Source organism: Nannobrachium achirus (genome assembly GCF_963921795.1).
Source record: "Nannobrachium achirus genome assembly, chromosome: 18".
NCBI classification, from domain to species: Eukaryota; Metazoa; Chordata; class Actinopteri; order Myctophiformes; family Myctophidae; genus Nannobrachium; species Nannobrachium achirus.
In genome coordinates, this window is record NC_137825.1 from 8602950 (window position 1) to 8629206 (window position 26257).

Here is a 26257-nt window from a genome sequence, read left to right on the forward strand (position 1 = left end):
CAGGTGCCAAGCTGAAATAATGTCAATTCAATTTTAATTCAAAGGTGCTTTATTGGCATGAGAAAACGTACCTTTACTTTGCCAAAGCAAGTGTCACAAATACAATTAAAACAGTTGAAAATGGGGAACATATGTACTGTACATTGGGAGGGGGTACAGCATTGTGTAAACAGAGCTATCTCGCATTGTGACATTTTATATATATACAGGGTATCAAGCTTTTGGAACAAATAACAACATACTTTTTTCTCAAATTGCATTTAAAGGTAGCAGCTCTGTTCCATACTGTATGCAGTGGGTCTAGATGTCAAGCCATGGTTTCTAGTCCTTAGGGTGGTTGTGTTTCTAGCCTTCGTTTGTCGCAACGGTTCACAAATCTTGCTGCTGTGTTCGCACATTGTTGTATTTCTCCCTGTAGGTATGGGAGTTTTTCATCATTGTCTCCACCAGCCGAAGGCTGAGGGAGAGTATGTTTTCCCCTCTGTCCGTCCGTCCGTCCGTCCGTCCGTGCGTGCGTCCTCGCAGTTTGTGAACAGCTAATCTCAGTCACCGTTGGCCCGATCGCTGCCAAACTGAGCACACACACTCCCTGGATGCCAATCTAGAACCTCTGCCCCACATTTTTCAAATCAGCCTCATGGTGGCGCTATAACAGGCCGATTTGTGTGGCCTGGTTGTTACCAGCGAATCTCCGGCGCCGTTGGCCCGATCGCTGCCAAACTGAGCACACACACTCCCTGGATGCTAATTCAGAACCTCTGCCCCACATTTTTTAAATCAGCCTCATGGTGGCGCTATAACAGGCCGATTTGTGTGGCCTGGTGGAGACCTGTGCTCGGAAGAGCACTGCTTCTAGTTGGTCATGTTTTCAAACTCACTTCGGGTGTGTGTAATCTGTGGGAAGTATGAGTCTCTGATGTCTTGGTATAGTGGGCAGGTGGTCAGTATGTGTCTCTGATGTCTTGGTATAGTGGGCAGGTGTTCAGTATGTGTCTCTGATGTCTTGGTATAGTGGCCAGGTGGTCAGTATGTGTCTCTGATGTCTTGGTATAGTGGCCAGGTGGTCAGTATGTGTCTCTGATATCTTGGTATAGTGGCCAGGTGGTCAGTATGTGTCTCTGATGTCTTGGTATAGTGGGCAGGTGTTCAGTATGTGTGTCTTGATGTCTTGGTATAGTGGGCAGGTGGTCAGTATGTGTCTCTGATGTCTTGGTATAGTGGCCAGGTGGTCAGTATGTGTCTCTGATGTCTTGGTATAGTGGCCAGGTGGTCAGTATGTGTCTCTGATGTCTTGGTATAGTGGGCAGGTGGTCAGTATGTGTGTCTGATGTCTTGGTATAGTGGGCAGGTGGTCAGTATGTGTGTCTGATGTCTTGGTATAGTGGGCAGGTGGTCAGTATGTGTGTCTGATGTCTTGGTATAGTGGGCAGTAGGGGTGCAACGGTTCACGGTATAAAACCGAACCGTACGGTACGCCCTGCACGGTTCAATACGCCTTTATGAACCGCGGACTTTCGGTTTTGCAATTAATTAATTTCTTACAGCTGGACAGCCACTGTGCATCGTGCACAAGACAATCTCCACTTAACCCCGCTCCGCGATTAAACACGCACTAATGTCCAATCACCGTAGCCCTCCTACTCTGTAACAAGAGCGACATTCACACTCGCAGCAGAGCAGAGCAGTTGAGTCCTCACAGAGATGGAAACACAAAACGAAGCCAGTCTTGGTAGTCGCTAAACTGTGCAGTGCGGAGCACACGCACTGTAGGCTAGTTGTTGTAACATGGAGAACAAGTCCAGGAGAAATCTGCTTGTTGTTGTTAGTCCCATACATCATTACAGACTGTTTTTAGACTGGCCATAGCAGGCAGCGTCAGCAAGCAACAAAGCCAAACGTAGCGTAGCCCCCAGCCAGTGTCAGACACCCGCTTGTCTCAGTGGCTCTGTGGCTGCATAGTGGAGGGACAACGCATGGTGTGCTGCCATGTCTGATTATTATAAGCCACGTTGAGCTTGTTTTTATGTAAAGTTGCTTGTATGCTAAATAATGGTGGATGCGGTGGTGAGCTTGTAGATCGGCTCGGCCACTTTCAAATAGCCGACGTATATAGGTTTAAAGACCTCACGTGGCCTATATTCACTTATTTAAGCCTTGTTTTCATAGACCTGGTTGCTTATTCCTCTCGCAAAATCTGGCCACACAGTGAACACACTCACACTCGTCTATTTTGGTTATAGTAATGACTGAAAACTTACAGAGGCTATTTGCTCAAGCTTGAAGCCTACTATAGTATCTATTGTTGTGTGCAAAACAATTTGTTCATAAATAAAGCACCTTGTAACTGAAGACGACGGCCAATAGGCCTATTGATGATAATGATAATAGAAAAGAAAATCTTTTTTCCCCCTTTTTATTTTAATTTTATATTGTTATTTTTTTTTACCCACGTTAAGGCTAAGAGGCACTGTCATAATTCAATTTGCTTAGAAGCAAAATAAAAATAGATTTTTGGAAAGTCAAACTTCTTGTTTTTTTTTATGGAAAACACGTACCGAACCGTACCGAAACCGTGACCCCAAAACCGAGGTACGAACCGAACCGTGGACTACACGAACCGTGGCACCCCTAGTGGGCAGGTGGTTAGAAAGTCCCATGTTCTGCTGGGGAAACTGCACGACAGGGCATTTCTGTATGGATGGACAGTCTTGGTCAATATAAGTAGGAAAATGCATAGACATGGCAAGGGACTAAGGGATTCTGCGTCGCTTACGCTTACTAAAACTAAAACTTTTCAGGTGACTAAATTATGACTAAAACTAAAATACATTTTATTCAAAAGACTGACTAAAACTAAATCAAAATTTGCTGTCAAAAACAACACTGGGCGGATGAGGTGTTATGTTGTTTAGTGCGGAGTTGTCCTTTAGTTGCCCTGCCCCCTCTGGTGACTGATATACTCCCTGCGGGATCAACAAAGGTATATCTATCTATCTATCTGTCTATCTATCAATCTAGAACGAAAAGGAACATTTTCTAAACACGCAAGGTTTCCACCTGACCGAGACAATATGAAAGGTCCACAGGTGTGAGAGGAGGAAGCCATTTAAGAGCAGACACCTCAGGACCGGGGTCTGGATGACACGGATGTCTCCGTTCAACGTGTTCCCCCGTCCAACATATGGAGCCGCCAACGGACAGCTAGCATGATGGACGACATCTGTCAAACAGCACTGAGCGCTGCTATTACTAGACTGGCTGTGAGGGCCAAATATATCCTCGCCGTTTGATCTCTCCTGGTACTCGAAAGAGAGAGAAATTAACTTTACATAGCAGGCCACCACAGAATACTTGATCTCATAACAAAGGACATAACTAAACTAGGGAGGTCCCGATGCTCCCGATCCCGATCACATCCCGATTCGATCCCGATCCTTCCCGATCCGATCTTTCGGCAATGCATTAAGGAAAAAGAAAAGGAAAAATGATTTTATGATGTCCCTTAAGGTTGTTTTATTTATTTATTTATATAACAGTATCCATTCTATCCAAGCGTCTTTTTTCACTTAGTGCAACATTGTATCAAAACAAATTAAAAACAAGTAAGACTCCCTAATCGGGAGATAAGCGACCATCAGGTCGCAGCGTGATTTTAGGGTAAAATGTGTAGGAGCAGTGTCCAAAAATGTGTTTTAAAAAATCGGCCTGAAGGTGGCGCTAAATGGGACAGATCCGTGTTGATGACATGAGTGTAGACATAGTGGCCCTCATTTATCAATGGAGTGTAAAAACTGGTCTATTTTTTTCACCAAATTTTGCGTAGGGCAACGTGTGCACGGCATTTATCAATGCTTCCTAAACAGACACACCTGCCCTACATTTGATCCCAGCGTTGATAAATGCGCAGGCTGAAATTTAAATAACACGCCCTTAATTATTCTAGAAACGCCCCGATTTTACGACCAGAACAATCCGAATACGACCTAACAACCAAAGAAAAGCTATGTCCGCGTCCCACACAGACCACGCACACATGCACGCACGCACGCACACACCTACACACGAAACTAGGCTACTTGGAACAGCAGCATTTTGGTTTACACAGCAGTCTTTGACAGTGGAAACGTGGGATTAACCAACGGTACAATTTTTGACAAGGACGCTATAGCACTGCAGCCGACATGAATGACACAAGTCACTGCCATGAATACTTTTGGATATTAATTTAAACCATAACCTACCCGTGCCGTGCGTGCGCAGACAGAGCGCGTTCATTTGGTTACAAGCAATCATAATTCCCCATGGCCATGATCTCGCGGCTCGCCACGTCGGGTTTCCAGCATAGTGTACAATAGCTAGGCTACTGTATAAATTGAGAGACCCCACGGTTACGTTTTGGATATTAATTTAACCCAATTTCGGCGACGAGCGCTATGCACGTTTGAGTGCTTAAACTAGCAATCATGTAGGTGGGTCTACCGTTGCTGTGCGCTGGTCTTCTCCCCGGTGGGCCGTGGACCATAGAGTTATAGCCGTGGACCCCCAAATAAATCATCCGCAGCGTGCGTGCTGAGCGTGCGGGCTGGGCACAGCCAAGCCAGGTTGGACCTTCGGTTTTATCCATATTTAAAAGGACTCAAGACTCACAGCGGCGTCGCGCTGGGCCCGAAAATGCTCTCGCATGCGTTCGTATCTGTGCTTGTTCTGAGCCAGATCTCCAATCTTAAGATTTATTCTGTTAAAGCAATTAACAGTAGATTTCTTCCATATATAATTTAAATATATATGGAAGAAATCTACTGTTAATTGCTTTAACAGAATAAATCTTAAGATTGGAGATCTGGCTCTTAATGCTTGTCATTGTAACTTGAAAATAAAATCGGCGTGAATGTCCATGATGTAGCCGGCTATAGGCTATGCTTTTATAAAATGTTATATTTTCACAGGATTATTTATTATTGTGTTGGATATACATTTTCGAGTGGATACATGTGTCCATTGCCTGTCAGATAATTAAACAATGGTGCTCCGCACGTCTACAATGGAACAAAGTGGTGTAGGATGATTCCTACACCACCTCAGGACTTGACGTGAGATTTGATCCTACCCTAGACCAAAGTCAAAGTCAAGTTGAAATGATAAATGCCGAGACTTGCCTAAATTTCGGTGTACACCCAAATTTTGATCTGCACCACGTTGATAAATGAGGGCCAGTGTGTACCGATTTGCGTGATTTTTGGCCAAAAATGTAGGCTGTGTCCATAAATGTGTTTTGCAAGAACCAGCCTCATGGTGGCGCTAGAAGAGGGTCATGTGAGAATTGATGGGTTGTGGTTGTGTTTGGCAGGCAAGGAGTGTGTGTGCAAAATTTGGCATGGATCGGGGCAACGGTTGCGGAGATATGAGCAGGGGAAAAGTGTGACGTGTGACAGACTGACGGACAGCTGGTCGAGGTTTTGATAGTAAATGCGACCTGGCGGTTGCAATAAAGCTCATCGGCTTATATATTTTTTAAATGTATAAAGACAAGGTGTTTCCAGATCTTTTTCTCCCGATTCCGATCTTTTGAAAACGGCACCGATCTCCCCGATTTCCGATCTCCCGATCCAATCGCGACATCCATAATCTAAACATTTTGCACTCTCCGTGAGAATGTACAAACATTCCTGTGTCAAACCTTCCACGTTTCATCTCTGCACTGAAAATCCTGAAATCTTTGCACATCTCGCTGCTAATACACCAGATGTTGTTGTTGTCAGTGAAGGAGACACCTTTGATTCTAGCCTTTATGACTAAAGTCGCAGAGCCCAGGTCCACACATCTTAAACAGATGGACAACAAATCTGCCCCCTGCTGTCTGTTGCTGGGACTCTTTTACTCTCTCTCGTTTTGTTTCTGTCACCACTATTATCAGTCAGCAAATAAACAACACCTTCAGCCATAACCTCAAATAAACAACACCTTCAGCCATAACCTCAAATAAACAACACCTTCAGCCATAACCTCAAATAAACAACACCTTCAGCCATAACCTCAAATAAACAACACCTTCAGCCATAACCTCAAATAAACAACACCTTCAGCCATAACCTCAAATAAACAACACCTTCAGCCATAACCTCAAATAAACAACACCTTCAGCCATAACCTCGCGTCACCAGGCTTTCCTTTGGTGGCCGGGCTACACCAAACCTTTTCACACACGTCAGTGCGTATGCGGGGAGTGCGTGCACGCGTACTCGCGTTTTGGAAAGATCCAATGTATATCAATTCAGCTGGCTAGTGGCTACACCAGCCTCAACCTGCATTCACACCAAGAAAAAAAAACACGCCGTAAAAGCGCATAGGAACGCAATTCTGTGCAACTTCAGTCCGCGAGGCTGTTGATTCACACAGCCACACCTACACGCAGAGCAGCACTGCTTTCATTGGCTTCAAGAGCTCACTCACACACAAGATTTGAATAATGTTGGTCGAGACGAACTTCATTCAAATTTCCCCGGATATGGCCGAGCTACAGTACCAAGCTCTTTACGTGTGTCAGTGCGTACGTGCGTTTTGGAAAGATCCAATGATATTAGGCTACATCAGGCTCAGGCTTTTCGCACACGCACAGACAGTGCACGTGTGCGCGCACATTCTTTGGTTTAGCCCGGCCGTTAAACAGGCTGTGTCATCCGGTCTAGGCGTGGCCTAAACCGGCAACAGGCCAGTTGTCCATACATGGTCATTCCCCAAAACAAATCCCCTTTTATGCCCATATATGGAGATTTCTGATATCATCAATCCCAGGCCCTGACTGGCCCAAGAGTCTGCTTTACTCTGATTTACACCCTACCTTCCCCGAAAACATTAATATTAAGTCCATATATTTACAGTATATGGATACCAGTAAGACTCCCTAATCGGGAGATAAGCGACCGTTGGTCGCTTATCTCCACAAATAGGCCAAAAGTTTGTTTTACCAATTATTACACTCTATGTGAACATTTACATCAACAAATCCCAAGTACTATGCAGAACGACCCATTTCAAGTGTTTAATGTACAACAATATTTAGAAAATAGATCTACAAGCTGATGATGTGGCGTGATGTCATACTGTACAATACACAAACAAGCCCTATATAAAGGGGCAATTCTCACCAGGGAAGAGAGCATTGCCTGGAATGTTGAATCTCCATATATGGAGATAACCTACGCATCACACAAAGTCTGACCTCACCAGCCCATACTTGGGCATGGACGACTTATATCTCCATATACGGAGATGGCCATATATGGAGATACGATGACATCACAGAGTCCACAGCTGATGATGTGGCATGATGTCATACAATAAACAAACAAGCCCTATATACTGATGCGATACGATGACATCACAGAGTCCACAGCTGATGATGTGGCGTGATGTCATACAATAAACAAACAAGCCCTATATACTGATGCGGAGATATGAGCAGGGCAAAGGTGTGACGTGTGACAGACCGACGGACGGACGGCCGGTGGAGGTTTTCATAGTAAACTGCTCCCTGACGGTCGCAATAAGATGTCCATTTACAGTATGGGCATTCCCAGATGATGCCCTGTTAGCTAGGGTACCCCCTTATGCCCATATATGGACATCCCCAGGCATCAAACCCAGGCCCTAACTTGCCAAGGCCCTGCTTGGCTTTACTAATTAACATACGTTGTATGGCCATACATGGAGATCCCTGTCCCAATGTTATCAATATAAAGGCCTATCTGGGAATGCCCATATTTGGTAATGCCCATATATGAGCATGTTTTGACATAACATTGTTGACTATCATGCAGGGGTCTCCATATATGAGTAACCGGTCCCATATACATCACTGGCCAGATGGCCAAGAATTGGCACGACCTTGTGTTGCCCTGAGCTGTCTTACTAGTTTTATTTTACAGACACGGTCGGCCACTGGGCCCCAAATGGCTGTGCTGTTTTCTTTTCTTTTTCTTTTTTTCTTTCTTTTTTTGTTTAAAAAGATTAGTTTTGGGGCTTTTATTCCCCAGAATTGCAAGTGTTCTCATAATAACTCCCAAATGTGACTCACGTCAGGGCAACCGCACTCGCAATTTCCATAATTGCATCTTTCTAGTTGCAGCCCCCTGGGAAGATAAGACAGGCGTCTTCGGGGTTGATGCCCAGGATGTGGAAGCCCGCGGCCATGACGGCCGTGGTGGCCTCAGACAGCAGCATCCGGGACATGTCCACCTTCACCACCTGGCCCGTCCGCCGGTCCTTCTCCAATACGCAGTGGTGACTGCGTGAGTAGAAGTCGTTGAAGGCGATCGCCAGCTCGTACATGTACGTGCACAGTGCGTTCGGCTGCAGGTCGTCCGCCATGCGTTGGAGGACCTCGGGGAAGCGCACCACGCACCTCCCCAGCTTCCACTCCTTGTAGTGTTCCAGCCGCACCTTCTCGGTCGCCGCCGCCCTCCGCAGTGCCTCCCCGTTCAGGCCAGCCAAGTGCCTGATGGCCCTTATACGCGCGAACGCGTACAGCAGGTACAGCAGGTCCGGCATCCTGTCGAAGGAGAACACATAGTCGTAGAGGCGGTTGTGCAACAGGTCGGCGTACTTGATGTAGCCGAACGCCAAGGCGCGTTGCGCCCTCTGCTGCTTGTCTGCGCTCAGCGCCTTGTCCCGCCCGCGCTCCTTCAGCTTGTCCATGGACCTCCTGAGCCCCTCGTCCAGCAGGTCCATCAGCCGCACCGTCTCCCCGGAGGGGGTCTTGAGCTTCTTCCTGTCCTCGCCCAGCACCACCCCGAAGCCCACGTGTTCGATCCTGGTCGCCCGCGGGTCGTACCAGCCGGCCATCCGGGCGGCGGCGAACTCCAGCTGGAAGTGGCCCGCCTGGCTGCTGTCCGTCACGTAGATGATGACGTCGGCCTTCTCCTCGCAGATCCGGTGCTTGAGCGCCGCCAGTTCCGAGGTGTCGTACGTATAGCCACCGTCTGAATTCACCACAGGCAGAGGGCGGGACCTGCCAGGGGCGAACACGACCTTGCGCCCGTCCTCGACCTTCACCAGCCCTTTGTCTTCTAACTCCTTGACCACGTCGGTCATCAGGTCCTGGTAGAAAGACTCTCCCCTCTCCACGAGCCGGACGTCCAGGCAGTCGTACACCCTCTGGAACTCCTTCCTGGACACGTCGCAGATGAGCTTCCAGGCCTTGGTCAGGTCGTCCTTCTTGCCCTGCAGGTCGATGACGCACTGGTACGCTCGCCTCTTAAAGGCCTCGTCCTGATCGAAGCGCTCCTTGGACTCCTTGTAGAAGGCCCGCAGGTCCCCGATGTCCGGGCTGGTGCTCAGGTAGTCAGGGAAGCTGTCCTGCAGGTGGGCGATGAGCATCCCCAACTGGGTGCCCCAGTCGCCCACGTGGTTCAGCCGGAGCACCTCGTGGCCCAGGAACTCGAACAGGCGACACAGGCTGTCGCCGATGACGGTGGAGCGCAGGTGGCCCACATGCATCTCCTTGCCGATGTTGGGCGAGGAGAAGTCCACCACCACCTTCTTCTTCGTCTCTGGCGGTGGCGGGCGGACCCCGTGGACCAGCAGGCCGGACAGCAGGCCGGACACGAAGGTCCTCCTCAGGTGGACGTTGATGTACCCGGGGCCCGCCACCTCCGTCCGCTGGATGAGCTCGTTGTCGGGCACGGCCCGCTGGATCCTCTCTGCGACCTGTCTGGAACTGGCGCGGCTGCCGCCAGGAGGATTCTTCTCCAGCATCTTGGCGAGGGTCATGGCGCCGTTGCATTGGTATTCCTCGATCTGGTCCTGCCGCCTGGGCACCACAGACACCAGGCCGGGGTGTCCGTCCACGTCCAGCTCCGGATACGCTGCCCGGATGGCCTGGCCCAAGATCTCCCTCAGCCGCTGGTTGATGTTCACCATGGAGGATGATACGCTCCTCGACTCTTCCTCCTGAAGGCTCCTCTTCAGCATTTTCAGTCTGTATTTCAGACGAGCGTTTTCTTCTTGCAGCTCATCCAGACGGATGGGGGACAGGGACCATTAAATACTACTAAGAAAGGACTGTTATTCACAGGTTGGAACTAGGACCCGCCAGACTTAAACCGGGATATTTAACGATATGGTCAAGGTAGTCAAAGGTTTGTGTGGTACAAAGATATCTGGGCTGTAAGGCCAAATATCTTGTGGACTGAATATGAGTTGGCTGAGGTTGGAGTGTCCTTGAAGATCTGTGGATAGTCTTGCTGGAGATCCTCAGGTGCGATGGTTGAATCTGAAGATACCATGGGAATGCGGACTGCTTTTATACCTGCAGTGGTTGAGTAACTTTTGGTGATGTCATGATGACGAGTCAGGGTGGTTGATTGCCTGGCTCCAGCCCATAGACCCGCCCACTCTTTGAGCGACTGGTTTTGCATAATGAACCTAGAGTTTCTCTGGTCTGAGGCAAGACCTGGCCAATGAGAGTCGGAGCCTCGAAGGAGGGGTTGGGTCTAATGAGACAGCAAATCAGCAGACACAGAAAATCAACAGACACAGTGGTGGGAGGGTGTTCGGGAACTATTGGTTGAGGTTAGGGTGTCCTTGAAGATTTGTGGATTTATACATGCCCATATATATGGGCATGTTTTGACATAACATTGTTGACTATCCATATACATATGGAGTTCAATATTGACGTTTTCGAGGGAGGTATGATGTAATTGTATGCTACTTTGTAAGGGGCCTCGGATTAGATACTACATCACATATGGGCATTCCCAGATGATGCCCTGTTAGGATACACGCTTATGCCCAAATATGGAGATCCCAAGGCATCAAACCCAGGCCCTAAGTCGCCATGGCCCTGCTTGTCTTTAACATACGTTTTATGCCCATTTATGGAGATTCCTGTCCCAATGTTATCAATATTAAGGATATATCTGGGAATGCCCATATTTGTTAATGCCCATGCATGTTTTGACATAACATTGTTGACTATCATGCAGGGGTCCCCATATATGAATAACTGGTCCCATATACATCACTGGCCAGATGGCCAAGAATTGGCGCGACCTTGTGTCGCCCTGAGCTGTCTTACTAGTTTTATTTTACAGACAGCACGGTCGGCCACTGGGCTCCAATTGGCTGTGCTGTGCTGTTTTTCTTTTTCTTTGTTCAAAAAGATTCGTTTTTGGGCTTTTTCCCCAGAATTGCAAGTGTTCTGATAATAGAATTCCCAAATGTGACTCACGTCAGGACAACCGCACTCGCAATTTCCGACATTGCATCCTTCTCTTTGCAGCCCCCTGGGAAGATAAGACAGGCGTCTTCGGGGTTGATGCCCAGGATGTAGAAGCCCTGGGCCATGACGGCCGCGGTGGCCTCGCACAGAAGCATCCGGGACATGTGCACCTTCACCACCTGGCCCGTCCGCCGGTCCTTCTCCAACACGCAGTGGTGACTGCGTGAGTAGAAGTCGTTGAAGGCGATCGCCAGCTCGTACATGTACGCGCACAGCGCGTTCGGCAGCAGGTTGTCCGCCATGCGGTGCAGGACCTCTGGGAAGCGCACCACGCACCTCCCCAGCTTCCACTCCTTGTCGCGTTCCAGCCGCACCTCCTCTGTTGCCGCCGCCGTCCGCAGCGCCGCCCCGTCCAGGCCAGCCAGGTGCGCAATGGCCTTTATGCGCGCGAACGCGTACAGCAGGTACAGCAGGTCCGGCATCCTGTCGAAGAAGAACACGTAGTCGTAGAGGCGGTTGTGCGACAGGTCAGCGTACTTGATGCAGCCGAACGCCAAGGCGCGCTGCGCCCGCCGCAGCTCGTCTGCGCTCAGCGTCGCGTCCCGCCCACGCTCCTTCAGCTTGTCCATGGACCTCCTAAGCCCCTCGTCCAGCAGGTCCGTCAGCCGCACCGTCTCCCCGGAGCGGGTCTGGAACTTCTTCCTGTCCTCGCCCAGCACCACCCCGAAGCCCGCCTGTTCGATCCTGGTCGCCCGGGGGTCGTACCAGCCGGCCATCCGGGCGGCGGCGAACTCCAGCTGGAAGTGGCCCTCCTGGCTGCTGTCCGTCACGTAGATGATGACGTCGGCCTTCTCCTCGCAGATCCGGTGCTTGAGCGCCGCCAGGTCCGAGGTGTCGTACGTGTAGCCGCCGTCCGACTTCACCACGGTCAGAGGGAGGGACCTGCCAGGGGCGAACACGACCTTGCGCCCGTCCTCGACCTTCACCAGCCCTTTGTCTTCTAACTCCTTGACCACGTCGGTCATCAGGTCCTGGTAGAAGGACTCTCCCCTCTCCACGAGCCGGACGTCCAGGCAGTCGTACACCCTCTGGAACTCCTTCCTGGACACGTCGCAGATGAGCTTCCAGGCCTTGGTCAGGTCGTCCTTCTTGCTCTGCAGGTCGACGACGCAGCGGTACGCTCGCCTCTTAAAGGCCTCGTCGCGGTCGAAGCGCTCCTTGGACTCCTTGTAGAAGGCCTGCAGGTCCCCGATGTCCGGGCTGGTGCTCAGGTAGTCGGGGAAGCTGTCCTGCAGGTGGGCGATGAGCATCCCCAACTGGGTGCCCCAGTCGCCCACGTGGTTCAGCCGGAGCACCTCGTGGCCCAGGAACTCGAACAGGCGACACAGGCTGTCGCCGATGACGGTGGAGCGCAGGTGGCCCACGTGCATCTCCTTGCCGATGTTGGGCGAGGAGAAGTCCACCACCACCTTCTTCTTCTTCTCCGGCGGAGGCGGGTGGACCCCGTGGACCAGCAGGCCGGACAGCAGGCCGGACACGAAGGTCCTCCTCAGGTGGACGTTGATGAACCCGGGGCCCGTCACCTTTGTCCGCTGGATGAGCTCGTTGTCAGGCACGGCCCGCTGGATCCTCTCGGCGACCTGTCTGGGACTGGCACGGCTGCCGCCAGGGGGATTCTTCTCCAGCATCTTGGCGAGGGCCATGGCGCTGTTGCACTGGTATTCCCCGATCTGGTCCTGTCGCCTGGGCACCACAGACACCAGGCTGGGGTGTCTGTCCACGTCCAGCTCAGGATACGCTGCCCGGATGGCCTGGCCGAAGATCTCCCTCAGCCGCTGGTTGATGTTCACCATGGAGGATGATACGCTCCTCGACTCTTCCTCCTGGAGGCCTCTTCAGGATGTTCAGTCTGTATTTCAGACGAGCGTTCTCTTCTTGCAGCTCGTCCAGAGGGGTGGGGGACGGGCACTGTTAAATAGTACTAAGAAAGGGCTGTTATTCAAAGGTTGGAACTAGGACCCGCCACAGTGGTGTCTGACCAGACTTGAACCGGGATATTTAACAATATGGTCAAGGTAGTCAAGATATCTGGGCTGTAAGGACAAATATCTTGTGGACTGAATATGAGTTGGCTGAGGTTGGAGTGTCCTTGAAGATCCGTGGATAGTCTTGCTGTAGATTCTCAGGTGCGATGGTTGAATCTGAAGATGAATGCAAACTGCTTTTATACCCGCAGTGGTTGAGTCATTCTTGGTGATGTCATGATGACGAGTCAGGGTGGTTGATTGCCTGTCTTGGTGATGTCATGATGACGAGTCAGGGTGGTTGATTGCCTGGCTCCAGCCCATAGACCCGCCCACTCTCTGAGCGACTGGTTTTGCATAATGAACCTAGAGTTTTTCTGGTCTGAGGCAAGACCTGGCCAATGAGAGTCGGAGCCTCGAAGGAGGTCCCTGCTTGGCTTTAACATACGTTTTATGCCCATATATGGAGATCCCTGTCCCAGGGATCTCCATAAAAAGCAATCAACATTAAGGACATATCTGGGAATGCCCTTATTTGGTAATGCCCATGCATGTTTTGACATAACATTGTTGACTATCATGCAGGGGTCTCCATATATGAATAGCTGGTCCCATATGCATCACTGGCCAGATGGCCAAGAATCTCGTGTCGCCCTGAGCTAGCTTACTAGTTTTATTTTACCGACAGCACGGTCGGCCTCTGGGCCCCAAATGGCTGTGCTGTTTTCTTTTCTTTTCTTTTTGTTTAAAAAGATTAGTTTTTGGGTTTTTCCCCAGAATTGCAAGTGTTCTGATAATAGAATTCCCAGATGTGACTCACGTCAGTGCAACCGCACTCGCAATTTCCAAAATTGCATCTTTCTAGTTGCAGCCCCATGGGAAGATAAGACAGGCGTCTTCGGGGTTGATGCCGAGGATGTGGAAGCCCGCGGCCATGAGGCCGCTGGTTGATGTTCACCATGGAGGATGATACGCTCCTCGACTCTTCCTCCTGGATGCTCTTTTTCAGGAAGTTCGGTCTGTATTTCAGACGAGCGTTCTCTTGCAGCTCGTCCATACGGGTGGGGGACAGGGACTATTAAATACTACTAAGAAATGTCTGTTATTCAAAAGTTGGAACTAGGCACTAGACACAGTGGTGTCCGACTGGACTTGAACCGGGATATTTAACGATATGGTCAAGGTAGTCAAAGGTTTGTGCGGTACAAAGATATCTGGGTTGTAAGGCCAAATATCTGGGGAACTGAATATGAGTTCAAGGTTCTAGTGTCCTTGAAGATCCGTGGATAGTCTTGCTGGTAGAGTTGGAGATTCTCAGGTGCGATGGTTGAATCTGAAGATACCATGGGAATGCGGACTGCTTTTATACCCGCAGTGGTTGAGTCATTCTTGGTGATGTCATGATGACGAGTCAGGGTGCGTGGTTGATTACCTAGCTCCAGCCCATAGACCCGCCCAAAATTTGGTTTTACGCAATATTATTATATATATTTTGTCTGTATATTATACATTTATTTAACAAATTACAAAATCTTAATGCCCCTTTAATGCTTATTTTAACAGAAATATATCACTTACAGTACCAGCACCTTTTCATTTACTGACATTCAACAGAATAATTTAGCTTCAGCAGGTCTTTCAAATATGTCTACCAAACCCAAACATAGTCCACATGTGTCCAGTGTCCACAGATCTGCCTGCTGTGACAGCAGTAAAGATGTTTACAGTTATAGAAGCACGGTAATGTCCATTTCAAAGCCAGCGATGCATGCATGCACGCACGCACGCCGTAGCGCTCGCGCCGGGAATCAAATTTGCATGGTAAGTTGCATTAGTTCACTGTCGGTGAGCGTGGGGCCTGTCTCTCTCTCTCTCTCTATCCATCGCTATTCATTAGCGGCCATCGCTTCGCTGCTCTTCAAATGGCCCCGCGATGTAATTGTCCTTCCGTGTGTTTCGTGCTACATTTAACCGATCAAGACCGGGAACCACTTTAAACATTATTGTATGCTTTAACTATTGAACAAATAGCAGATATAGAAACTCATAGAGCTTGTAGATATGCAATTTTTTGAAAAAACATGATATTTTTGAAAAATCTTTTAATATATATTTTAAAAAATGTACATTTGTAACTCAAATATTTGCTTCTGGGGGTCCCTGGAACAAAATATTTTGTGATTGGGAGCCTGGGGCCAAATACATGTAATTTTGGGGATCCTTGACATGAAAAAGTTTGAGAACCACTGATTTAGAAGAAGGATTTAGATGACATTTATAGAATCGAGTCAAAAATATTCAAAGACTTGCACAAATTTTCAAGATTTTTCAAAAATGGCAGATCTACAAGCTCACAGTGCGGCACTCTGTGCCATGCTGTGAGCTTTTACATCTGCCATTTTTCACAGCTAAAGCAAAAAATAATGCTCAAAGCGGTTCAAGTCTTAAGGCCATGTCCATAGTTTCTCCGAATTCAGACTTTTCTTCTGAGAGTTCCGACTTTCCGATGTGCAGATTTACACCAAACTCTACTGTAATTCAGTGTAATACTTTTCAGAAGTTACGACTGACGTCATTATGTAGTCGAACCGGACCTTTCCGACAAAAGGTTTTGATTTCGGAGGAGAGACTATACAGGCCTTAACGCGACACAGTTGCGTTCCCGGTGTAAATGGGTGAATTATGCCCCCCCTCCCCTCTCAGAACATCACTACCTGGACAGTGTGCAGCGGCGCTGCTAAAGGTTATGTTTGCTGATGAGGGTTATTATGCACAGAGCCCAGGCAGGCATGTTGTTGTTGTGCGTCACTTTACCGTAACGATGGCATGTTCTTCATTGTATGACCCCCCAACCATTTAAAATGGAATATGAACATGAACATGAACGTATGTTTGGATGCATTGTATCTTTAAACCCTGTACACATCACTGACTAGGGCGGTGGGGTGGCGTCAGTCCATGGGTGACGCAGAATAATCTGATGATATTTGGAATTCATCAATATCACTAGATCAATATCACTTCACTATGCTTAATAAAACAGACCTGATTTGCAGTGATTTGTTTCCGCCTTAATACCAAATATCTTTGCCAGCGCGTTGTGACGCATTGTGAACTTGTAGATTTGCTTTTTGCAAATGGCCGAAATGGTTAAGTGTATGTTCTCTATTAATAATCAAAATATCAAAATATACCTCTAACTAGTAACTAGTTTGCATTATTTGTAGTGGAGTAAAAATAATAATATTTGCCTCCGAGATGTAGGGGACTGTGTACTGAAAATAGGAAATACTCCTTTATTCCAAGTAAAAGAAAAAGCCTCAAAACTTTTACTTAAAGTTATACTATGTAACTTTTTTAATAAAACAAATCTTAAAATTGTCCTAACTATTAAATCGCTAAAGTTTTAGAACCCCCACTCTGTTAATTTCAGCTCCCAAAGCCTTTTCTTTATATGTGTTCTACTGAGCCCTGGTGGCCGTGACCGGGGCTGTTTTTCCCGGCAAAATTACGTCATATGCATCATTCTGTACACGTGTCTCCCTACCGGCCAATCAAAGCCCAGATCATACACTGCTGAGCTCTTCAGGAAGTACACTGCCGTGTTTACACTGGGCTAGGAGTCTAGCATGTAACTCCCCAACCGAGGCTCGTAGAGGGACACGAAATACCTCTATGGATAGGTCTCGGCGAGGCGAGGCGGACGCGGTGGTCTGAATGCCCGGTCCGCGGCGAAAAACGGCCGAAAAAAGCAGACGCGACCGCGGTTTGCTCTACTGCTACTGACCACTAGTTGAGCAACTTACACAGTATAGCTTTAAGTACACTACTTGATTAAATGTACTTACTTTACACAAGTGGTCCCGGAGGTAATATTTTAACAAATCAGCAATCAAATGGGAGTTAAATAAGAAGACCTCATTTAAAGGTGGAAAAAACAGAGTGAAGAAGTGATTGTGTACAGGATGGTGAGTGGATGGTTTGTGTGAGCAGAGCCAATGATGTGTGCAGTGCATCGCTTCAATTATACACACTTCCTGGACAAATTAGAGGCGTGATGTGTTGCCCTGAAAAACAAACCGTTTAAAACCCATTCAGAACGGGTACACATTATAGTGCATTATTATTTTATGCTTTAACTATTGAAAAATAGCAGATCTACAAGCTCACAGCGCGGCACCGAGTGCCGCGCTACGAGCTTGTAGATCTGCTATTTTTGAAAAATCATTACATTTTGAATTTTGACCTGATTCTATAAGTGTCTTTTGAATCCTTCCTTCTAAGGTTTTTTGAAAAACCTATGTTTCTATGTCAGCAATCTGGCCAGCCATCGTCAAAGAAAAAGTCCTTTTCACTTAACTGGAGCTCAGTTAGTCTGTTCTCGAGAGACTACTATGTCAGTGGTTCTCAAACTTTTTCATGTGAGGGACCCCCAAAATTATATTTATTTGGCCACGGACCCCCATCTCAAAAGCAAAATTTGAGTTCCAGACGTTCGCTTTAAAAATACATATATTCAAAGATTTGCACACATTTTCACAACTTTTTCAAAAAAATAGTATACAAGCTCGCAGCGCGGCACTCGGTGAGCTTGTATATCTGCTATTTTTCAATAGCTAAAGCATTAAATAATACTAGGCCTAAATGGGTTAATGACTCTGATTACTGATCAGAAGTGTGTTCTGGACCGCAACGTTCTCCGTCATTCACAACCCAGTGCAGTGAAACTTTTTTTTGCCGTGCCAAAGCCAAAAATATCAAATAAAGTTTGGCTTTGTTTATACAGTAGTGCGCCGCAGGCTTAAAAGTAGCAACACATTAGCTTTTTCAAACTAATTCACCAACTACTAAATCATTAATGTCTTTGATTTATGCCAAACAACATTGCATAAATTCAAGTAACTACAGCCTCTCGGGAAGTACGAACCTCGAGGTTGCCATTTCGCTGCCGTGCATTTGCAAAAGAAATGTGTGAGTTTGACTTGGGGAGAGTTGAAAGATAGTACACACACACACACACACACTCTCTCTCTCTCTCTCTCTCTCTCTCTCTCTCTCTCTCTCTCTCTCTCTCTCTCTCTCTCTCTCTCTCTCTCTCTCTCTCTCTCTCTGCTGGGGTCTCATATATTTGACATCTAACATTTCTTTGTAACATTTCTTTACTGGTGATTCAAATCGTAGTGACAGACAGACAGAGTGGTCAGATCAGTTCAGTAGTCTCTATTTATCTGTGAGCCAGCCTGACACTGTCTGATGTTTGTGTTTGTGTCAGCGTGTGCAGCCTGTGAAAGAGATGTGGTCTGCTGTACATCATCACACTGCGCTCAGCGAAGACGAACCCGCTCGTCTGTCGCTCCAGTGTTTGATCGCTGGCTGTGAAAGCATGGCTGTCGTCGGGGGGGGGGGGGGGGGGGGAACTCTTATCTCCATATTCTGACTGCTTGTAGATCTGCCCTTTTTTTTTTTTTTTAGTTCATGGAGATTTTTGCAAATCTTTGAATATATATTTTTCAAAGCAAACTTTGGTAACTCAAATCTCTGCTTCTGGGGGTATTTGAGATGGGGAGTCCGTGGCCAAATACGGGAGGCTCTCCATTCCGACATGTCGCCACTCCAAAATTGACTTCTTATTGTCGGAGTGGCGACACTCCCATGGGGGTTAGGTTTAGGGTTAGGGTTAGAGATAGGGTTAGTGTCGGAATGGAGACATGTCGGAGTGGAGAGATGCACCCGCCAAATACATGTAATTTTGGGGGTCCTTGACATGTCTAAAGCGACACACATGCGCTCCAGGTTTTAAAGGGTGAACTGCGTCACACAAAAGCATCAAAAGTAGCAGATTCCCAAGCTCGAACCGCAACACGAAGCGACGCGTTTCGAGCTCGTAGATCTGCTACTTTTGCTGTTTTCAAATTTGAATAACTGTTTTGGACATACAGTATGAGGTTTCCAGCCGACAGCTATGACATGTTCCGGATCAACATCTCCTGACGATCCTTGATTGATTTGGTAAAAACTGCAATTATCTTTATTCAGCTGAGTGCAATGGATGATGTCCTCTCTCCGGTGTCTGGAGTGATCTCCTTCACACCTTTTAGTACAAACATGACAAGAGAAAGAAAACGTACACACTCCAGTGCTGGAGGAGGATGCCAGCTGGGTTGAATATAATAGCCTTCATGTGGACACAGTGCTGTGAACACAGATGAATATTTGGCATAAAGTTGGCATCTACCTGTGATTGCTTCTCTCTTCATACCAGTATGTTTGAGCGCTGCCAGCTGCTCCATCAAGTGACCGAGTGTGTTTGTCGTATTCCTTTATGAAGCCAAGACAGCAACCTGCCGCTTGGTGGCGCTCTTGAGCTGCCTTGAAATGGATGGACAGAGATTTAACGTGGTTCCTCTAGTTCATATAGCTTAATGAATTGAACCACTCACTTCACACTGGGTGTGATTTTTTTCTCTCCCATAAATGGTGTGCCTTAGCATGGAAATATGGAAAGCTATAGTATTAATGATTGTGATGATTAGCCTACTGACCAGGTGATTACAATCTCTACACGTGTTACATGTGTGAAAAAGGGTAAGTACGAGGGCTTAGAAGAAAGTATACAACATGATATTACATGATCAGCTTTCACAGAAATGTGTCTTGCGACTAAGTAGCCAATGCAACATGTAATACACACATGTTGACATTATATATCTTCCACTGTCCATTAGATATAATACTATTGACTATGTGAAAAAATATGTATGAACATTTGTAACCATATCTGGTTGTAGAGCATGTCTCTGGTTTTGTAATGGTTAGGCAATGCTAGCCATGGTTAAACATGTAATCTTTTCTGTGAATGTGTTTTTGTGTCCGCAGGGCCCGCCCAAACCCATCGCCATGGAACCCTGTTCTAGTGGGAAAGCTGCCGTGTTGACTGTCCTCTTGAGCCTGCCGTCTGGAGCCAACGGCCTGCCTCCCCCCGGACAGTCTGGTAAGAACTTATAGTACCTCCCCCCGGACAGTCTGGTAAGAACTTATAGTACCTCCCCCCGGACAGTCTGGTAAGAACTTATAGTACCTCCCCCCGGACAGTCTGGTAAGAACTTATAGTACCTCCCCCCGGACAGTCTGGTAAGAACTTATAGTACCTCCCCCCGGACAGTCTGGTAAGAACTTATAGTACCTCCCCCCGGACAGTCTGGTAAGAACTTATAGTACCTCCCCCTGGACAGTCTGGTAAGAACTTATAGTACCTCCCCCTGGACAGTCTGGTAAGAACTTATAGTACCTCCCTCTGGACAGTCTGGTAAGAACTTATAGTACCTCCCTCTGGACAGTCTGGTAAGAACTTATAGTACCTCCCTCTGGACAGTCTGGTAAGAACTTATAGTACCTCCCCCGGACAGTCTGGTAAGAACTTATAGTACCTCCCTCTGGACAGTCTGGTAAGAACTTATAGTACCTCCCTCTGGACAGTCTGGTAAGAACTTATAGTACCTCCCCCCGGACAGTCTGGTAAGAACTTATAGTACCTCCCTCTGGACAGTCTGGTAAGAACTTATAGTACCTCCCTCTGGACAGTCTGGTAAGAACTTATAGTACCTCCCCCCGGACAGTCTGGTAAGAACTTATAGTACCTCCCTCTGGACAGTCTGGTAAGAACTTATAGTACCTCCCTCTGGACAGTCTGGTAAGAACTTATAGTACCTCCCTCTGGACAGTCTGGTAAGAACTTATAGTACCTCCCCCTGGACAGTCTGGTAAGAACTTATAGTACCTCCCTCTGGACAGTCTGGTAAGAACTTATAGTACCTCCCTTTGGACAGTCTGGTAAGAACTTATAGTACCTCCCTCTGGACAGTCTGGTAAGAACTTATAGTACCTCCCTCTGGACAGTCTGGTAAGAACTTATAGTACCTCCCTTTGGACAGTCTGGTAAGAACTTATAGTACCTCCCCCCGGACAGTCTGGTAAGAACGTATAGTACCTCCCCCCGGACAGTCTGGTAAGAACTTATTGTACCTCCCCCTGGACAGTCTGGTAAGAACTTATAGTACCTCCCTTTGGACAGTCTGGTAAGAACTTATAGTACCTCCCTTTGGACAGTCTGGTAAGAACTTATAGTACCTCCCCCCAGACAGTCTGGTAAGAACTTATAGTACCTCCCTCTGGACAGTCTGGTAAGAACTTATAGTACCTCCCCCTGGACAGTCTGGTAAGAACTTATAGTACCTCCTCTGGACAGTCTGGTAAGAACTTATAGTACCTCCCTCTGGACAGTCTGGTAAGAACTTATAGTACCTCCCTCGGACAGTCTGGTAAGAACTTATAGTACCTCCCCCCGGACAGTCTGGTAAGAACTTACAGTACCTCCCCCCGGACAGTCTGGTAAGAACTTATAGTACCTCCCCCCAGACAGTCTGGTAAGAACTTATAGTACCTCCCCCCGGACAGTCTGGTAAGAAACGCTATAGAGTGGAATAGAACAGAGTGCTTTTACTTGCAATGTGCACTGAAGTTTAGAGCAACCTCTTCTCAGCGACACTCCTATATTCAAATTGGCTGAGTAGTTCACCCAAAAGAAAGTACTTATTTTCTATCAATTACACGCCCTATGAAGCATTGAAAAACAAATACAAATACAAGACAAATACAAAACAATCTCCATGAAGGAGATTGTTTTGTATTTGTCCCATTTTTCAAGGCAATAATTTGATGTATCCGGCTGAGTACTACTCTACCCCTGAACCACTGCTGCCCCAACCTGTACCTGTACAACAAGCTGCCTCACACCACAGAAGGAGATAGGCTCCTGACCTATGGGCCACATGCTGCTTACTTTAAAGGAGAAGTATTAAAGAGAATTCCGGACTAGCCTTTTTCTTCCCTTACTTATATGATGTTATTAAACCCCATAACTCCATCCTCAGTCCTCCGCAGTTCCGAGCATGAGCGTAGCGGCTACGGTGACGTTTGGGACACAAACACCGTGGAGAGATTTAAAGCAGAAATAAGCAGTTTTCTGCTGACATGAGCTGGAATCATGCAATTGCTTATTTTTATTTTTTATTTTTATTTTATTATATTCAGGCGGCTAACAATGCTCCCTAAAAAACCTAGTCTCTGTGGCGCTTCTAGGAGCTGCAGTCTACCTCCAAAACTATTATTGTATCTGTAAGAAGCTCTGTCATTAGCAGCTCATTGGTGCATGAACCAGCCGACCGGGGCTAAAAGGATTGACAGACAGGTCAACCAATCTGAACAAGAACAAGAGGCGGTCCTGATTGGTCTGTTATTTTGGATGGGTGACCCAGTTTAATCGACCAATGACAGAACTTCTCACAGATAAAAATAATAGTTTTGGAGGCAGATTGTAGCCCCAGGAAGTGTCACACACACAACATTTCTTTAGGAAGCATTGTTAGCCACCTGAATACAATAAAAATTAAATACATTTTTAAAATAAGCAATTGCATGATTCCTGCTTATGTCAGCAGAAAACTGCTTATTTCTGCTTTAAGTTATTAAGAATTTTTGAGCAGGTAAGAAAAAAGGCTACTCCGGGAATTCTCCCTTTAACTCTGCACTCTCCAGATCTTGACTATACCGTGAGTGCGACGTGAAGAGATTATTATACACCTTTCAGGGAGCACTCAAAACATATCAGCGTCGCCATCTAAAAGCCTCCTTCTGACTTAGCGTACAGTATATCAACACATATCGCCAGCACCATCTCAAAAGCCTTCTGACTCACTACAGTATATCAAGTGACTTGTTTCTTGCCAAGATTCTCCCAAGCCAAAAGATCACACACACATTTGCACGAGCAAGTGTATGTCCATGGGTGTCGCACAAATTCTGGGCCCTGGGTACAATGATTCACTGCGGGCCCCCCATGAATGTTCTTCATAGGGGGAGGGGGTTTAACCCATTAGACTGGGAACGCATTATCTTTTTTTTGAAAAACCTACGTTTCCCATCTCAAAATATTTAGTTCCAGGGACCTCCCAGAAGCAAAATTTGAGTTACAAATGTTTGCTTAAAAAATACATATATACAAAGATTTGCACACATTTTCACGATTTGTTAAAAATATCAGATCTACAAGCTTGCAGTGTGAGCTTGTATATCTGCTATTTGTCAATATCTAAAGTATAAAATAATTAAGGCCCCTCCACCTTGGGCCCTAGTAACTCAGTCCCACTGTTCCCCCCCCTTGTGACGCCCCTGTCTCCAAGCCAAAAGATCACACACACATTCGTGCGTGCGAGCAAGTGTATGGGTGGCACATTAGTTCTGGGTTGGTCTCTAAAGGGGGATAAACACTTCACATGATGTTGCAGAAAGAGGAGTTGGAAGCTCTTTTCTCAGACATAAACTCTCTGCTGTGACGGTGAACCCCCTAAAAAAACATGTACTTAAAAGCACTCAACATCCAAGGATGTGTGGTACTAGCACTCGTATCACCAATAACATCGGCGGCCTCAATTTCAGCAGTTTATTTTGGCCAGAATAAATAAATGCAAACTTTGTTCTGCCCTAGTTGGTCTTCTGTGCTCTGATGGTAGATATAAAAGTTTATGGAAATGTTTTTTATTTTTATTTTTTATCTCAAACTGATTTCTCTTTTGGAAAGTCAAGTTTATTCTTTATAAAAACATTTATTCAACAAGAATTCAATGTGCATCAAATTCAAGACACGTAATAAAGTGTAATAAACACAAGTGACTGAAACCGAGGTACATAAATGTTTTACAAAAATTCAAACAGATTATTGGAACACAACACATTCCTTTGAGATCGCTCTGACATTGGCGCATGATCAGATTGTCAAGTGTAATCGTCTTGTTTTTGGAGCTGTGTGAAGCACAGGCTCCCTATACGTGGCCGTGTGGGTCTGTCTGTCTGTGTGTGTGTGTGTGTGTCTGTATGTAGCCTGAACTTCCTAAACTTCGGCACGCTACTAGTCCCACAGTTTTGCCACCACACACTCGCGCCATATGTCAAATCGACCGGCTTACTCGGGAATGGTGGGCTAGTAACTTGCTAAGAGAAAGGTTCAATAGTTTAATTGATATTAATTTATTAGTGAATTAATTTTTCCCATTGACTTATAATGGGAATCGCAAAAACTCACATTCAATTATTTGTCTCTCGCAAACCATAGGGGCTACAGTTTCAAGACTTGGAGAGGAGGTTCATAATGATTTCAAGGATTAAATAAAAAATAATTGTGTCATTTGGCCTCATGGTGGCGCTATAACAGCCCAGTTTACGTTTTGGCCTATAACTGTTGAACCGTAGGTCGGAAAATTAAAATTATTTTTACCCTGGATTCCCTGGGTCAAGACGCATCTCCCGATATAGGCCACGCCCATTTGCGCCAGGATAGATTTTCCGCCATTTTGAATTTTCTCCAAAACACACTTTTTGTTCCTTTTCCTACATATTTTCTTCAAATGTCTTAAAAACCGGTACACATGATCTATGAACCTATGCAATGAACATACTCAAGGGATATTGCGATAGTCCATTCCGTTCGTTCGTAACGGGCTTCCAAAGTTAGCGGGAGGGGCCCGTTTTGCAAACAATAGCCATAAATCACAAACAAAAGGTCCAGTCAACACTGAATTTCAACCACAGGTCGGGGGTGGCATACTCAACGAATCCCCAAAAGCATTTCCACTCTGCCTCATGGTGGCGCTATAACGGCCTACTTGTCTCGTAACTCTTGAACCGTAGGTCGAAAAATTAAAATTATTTTTTCCCTGGATTCCTTGGGTCAAGACGCATCTCCCCATATAGGCCACGCCCATTTGCGTCAGGATAGATTTTCCGCCATCTTGAATTTTCTCCAAAACACACTTTTTGCTCCTTTTCCTACATATTTTCGTCAAATGTCACAAAAATCGGTACACATGATCCTGGGTGACCAGAGAGGTGCCGTTGAGTCTAGCCTGCCCTGAGCATCAACTGCAACACACACACACACACACACACACACACACACACACACACACACAGCTCCACTTCACACGGGTGTGATTTTTTTTTTCATGGAAACCAGCTTATATAGCTATTTTCCCAGCTTTTCTCAGCTCTTGCTAGTTGCCATCTATCTATTTGGCACTCCTAATACTCGTTGGCTGGGCTGTTTAAACCATCTCAGCACATAAAAGCATGTTTTCCACCTAATGTGAGTCTTTTCCGAGCAAACAGAGTTCGTTATAACCCAGCGCACAGTCAACCTTTCACCAAACTCTTCCCATCTTGTTTTTATGAATTGACTACAAAAGGACCCCAATATGAACAAGCCATTGTGCTTTCTTGTGGTTTTAATCCTATTTGTAGACCTTGTATCTGGCCTGTACTGTCCTGCAACTTTCCTATGCAAACTTCAATCAATCAATCAATCAATCAATCAATCAATAGCCGGGGAGCCACAGGCCCAAAAGCTCAAAGAATAGGATGTTACCTGTGATGTCATGACATACTTTTAATTTTTGTTTTTTCTATTAATTTGGTCATCAAGGTCCACAGAATGAGAGGCCTGCTTTGCCGGAAATCCTGCGAAAAAAAGTTATGGCCATTTGTATATTCACTCCATCGACTTCAATATAAAGGAAAGAAACACACCAAAAAAAATATGCTTTAAGTAGCATGTGAGGGGTCAAACTAGGGATTCTTGATGATTCTGAATCCATTGCAAGCATTTGTTTTGCATGAAAAACATTCCTTGTGCTAGAAAACGGACCAAAATAACGGTGAAAAGTGATGACTCATCACTTTTCACAGGTTTGAGAGGCTGAAATCTAGCCCAAGGAATGTTTTTCATGCAAAACAAATGCTTGCAATGGATTCAGAATCATGAAGAACCCTTAGTTTGACCCCTCACATGCTACTTTTTTTGGTGTGTTTTTTTCCAGTATAGTGAAGTCAATGGGAAACTTTTTTTCGCAGGACTTCCGGCAGAGCAGGCCTCTCATTCTGTGTACCTTATTGACCAAATTAA

At 46.5% G+C, this 26257-nt stretch overlaps 2 protein-coding genes and 1 pseudogene across 3 annotated transcripts in view; 1 reads left to right on the top strand and 2 right to left on the bottom strand.

Moving 5' to 3' along the window:
- Positions 1-26257, top strand: part of LOC308303581 (attractin-like protein 1) — a 179494-nt gene that overhangs the window by 151043 nt on the left and 2194 nt on the right. The window contains exon 29 of the mRNA XM_080747989.1: positions 20122-20236. Coding sequence (XP_080604115.1) covers positions 20122-20236 — 115 coding nt within the window. The remainder of the gene's footprint in view (positions 1-20121; positions 20237-26257) is intronic.
- Positions 8116-10038, bottom strand: LOC308303728 (arginine--tRNA ligase, cytoplasmic-like; the record flags this gene model as incomplete). The annotated part of the gene is made up of 1 exon (XM_080748212.1): positions 8116-10038. A coding segment is annotated over one exon (1923 nt), but the record flags the coding sequence as incomplete, so codon positions are not given.
- LOC308303729 (arginine--tRNA ligase, cytoplasmic-like) lies at positions 10349-14302 on the bottom strand (annotated as a pseudogene). Its single transcript has 3 exons — positions 14204-14302; positions 11231-13189; positions 10349-10490 (listed from the first exon to the last, which is right to left on the bottom strand). The product of its transcript is annotated as an arginine--tRNA ligase, cytoplasmic-like (transcript).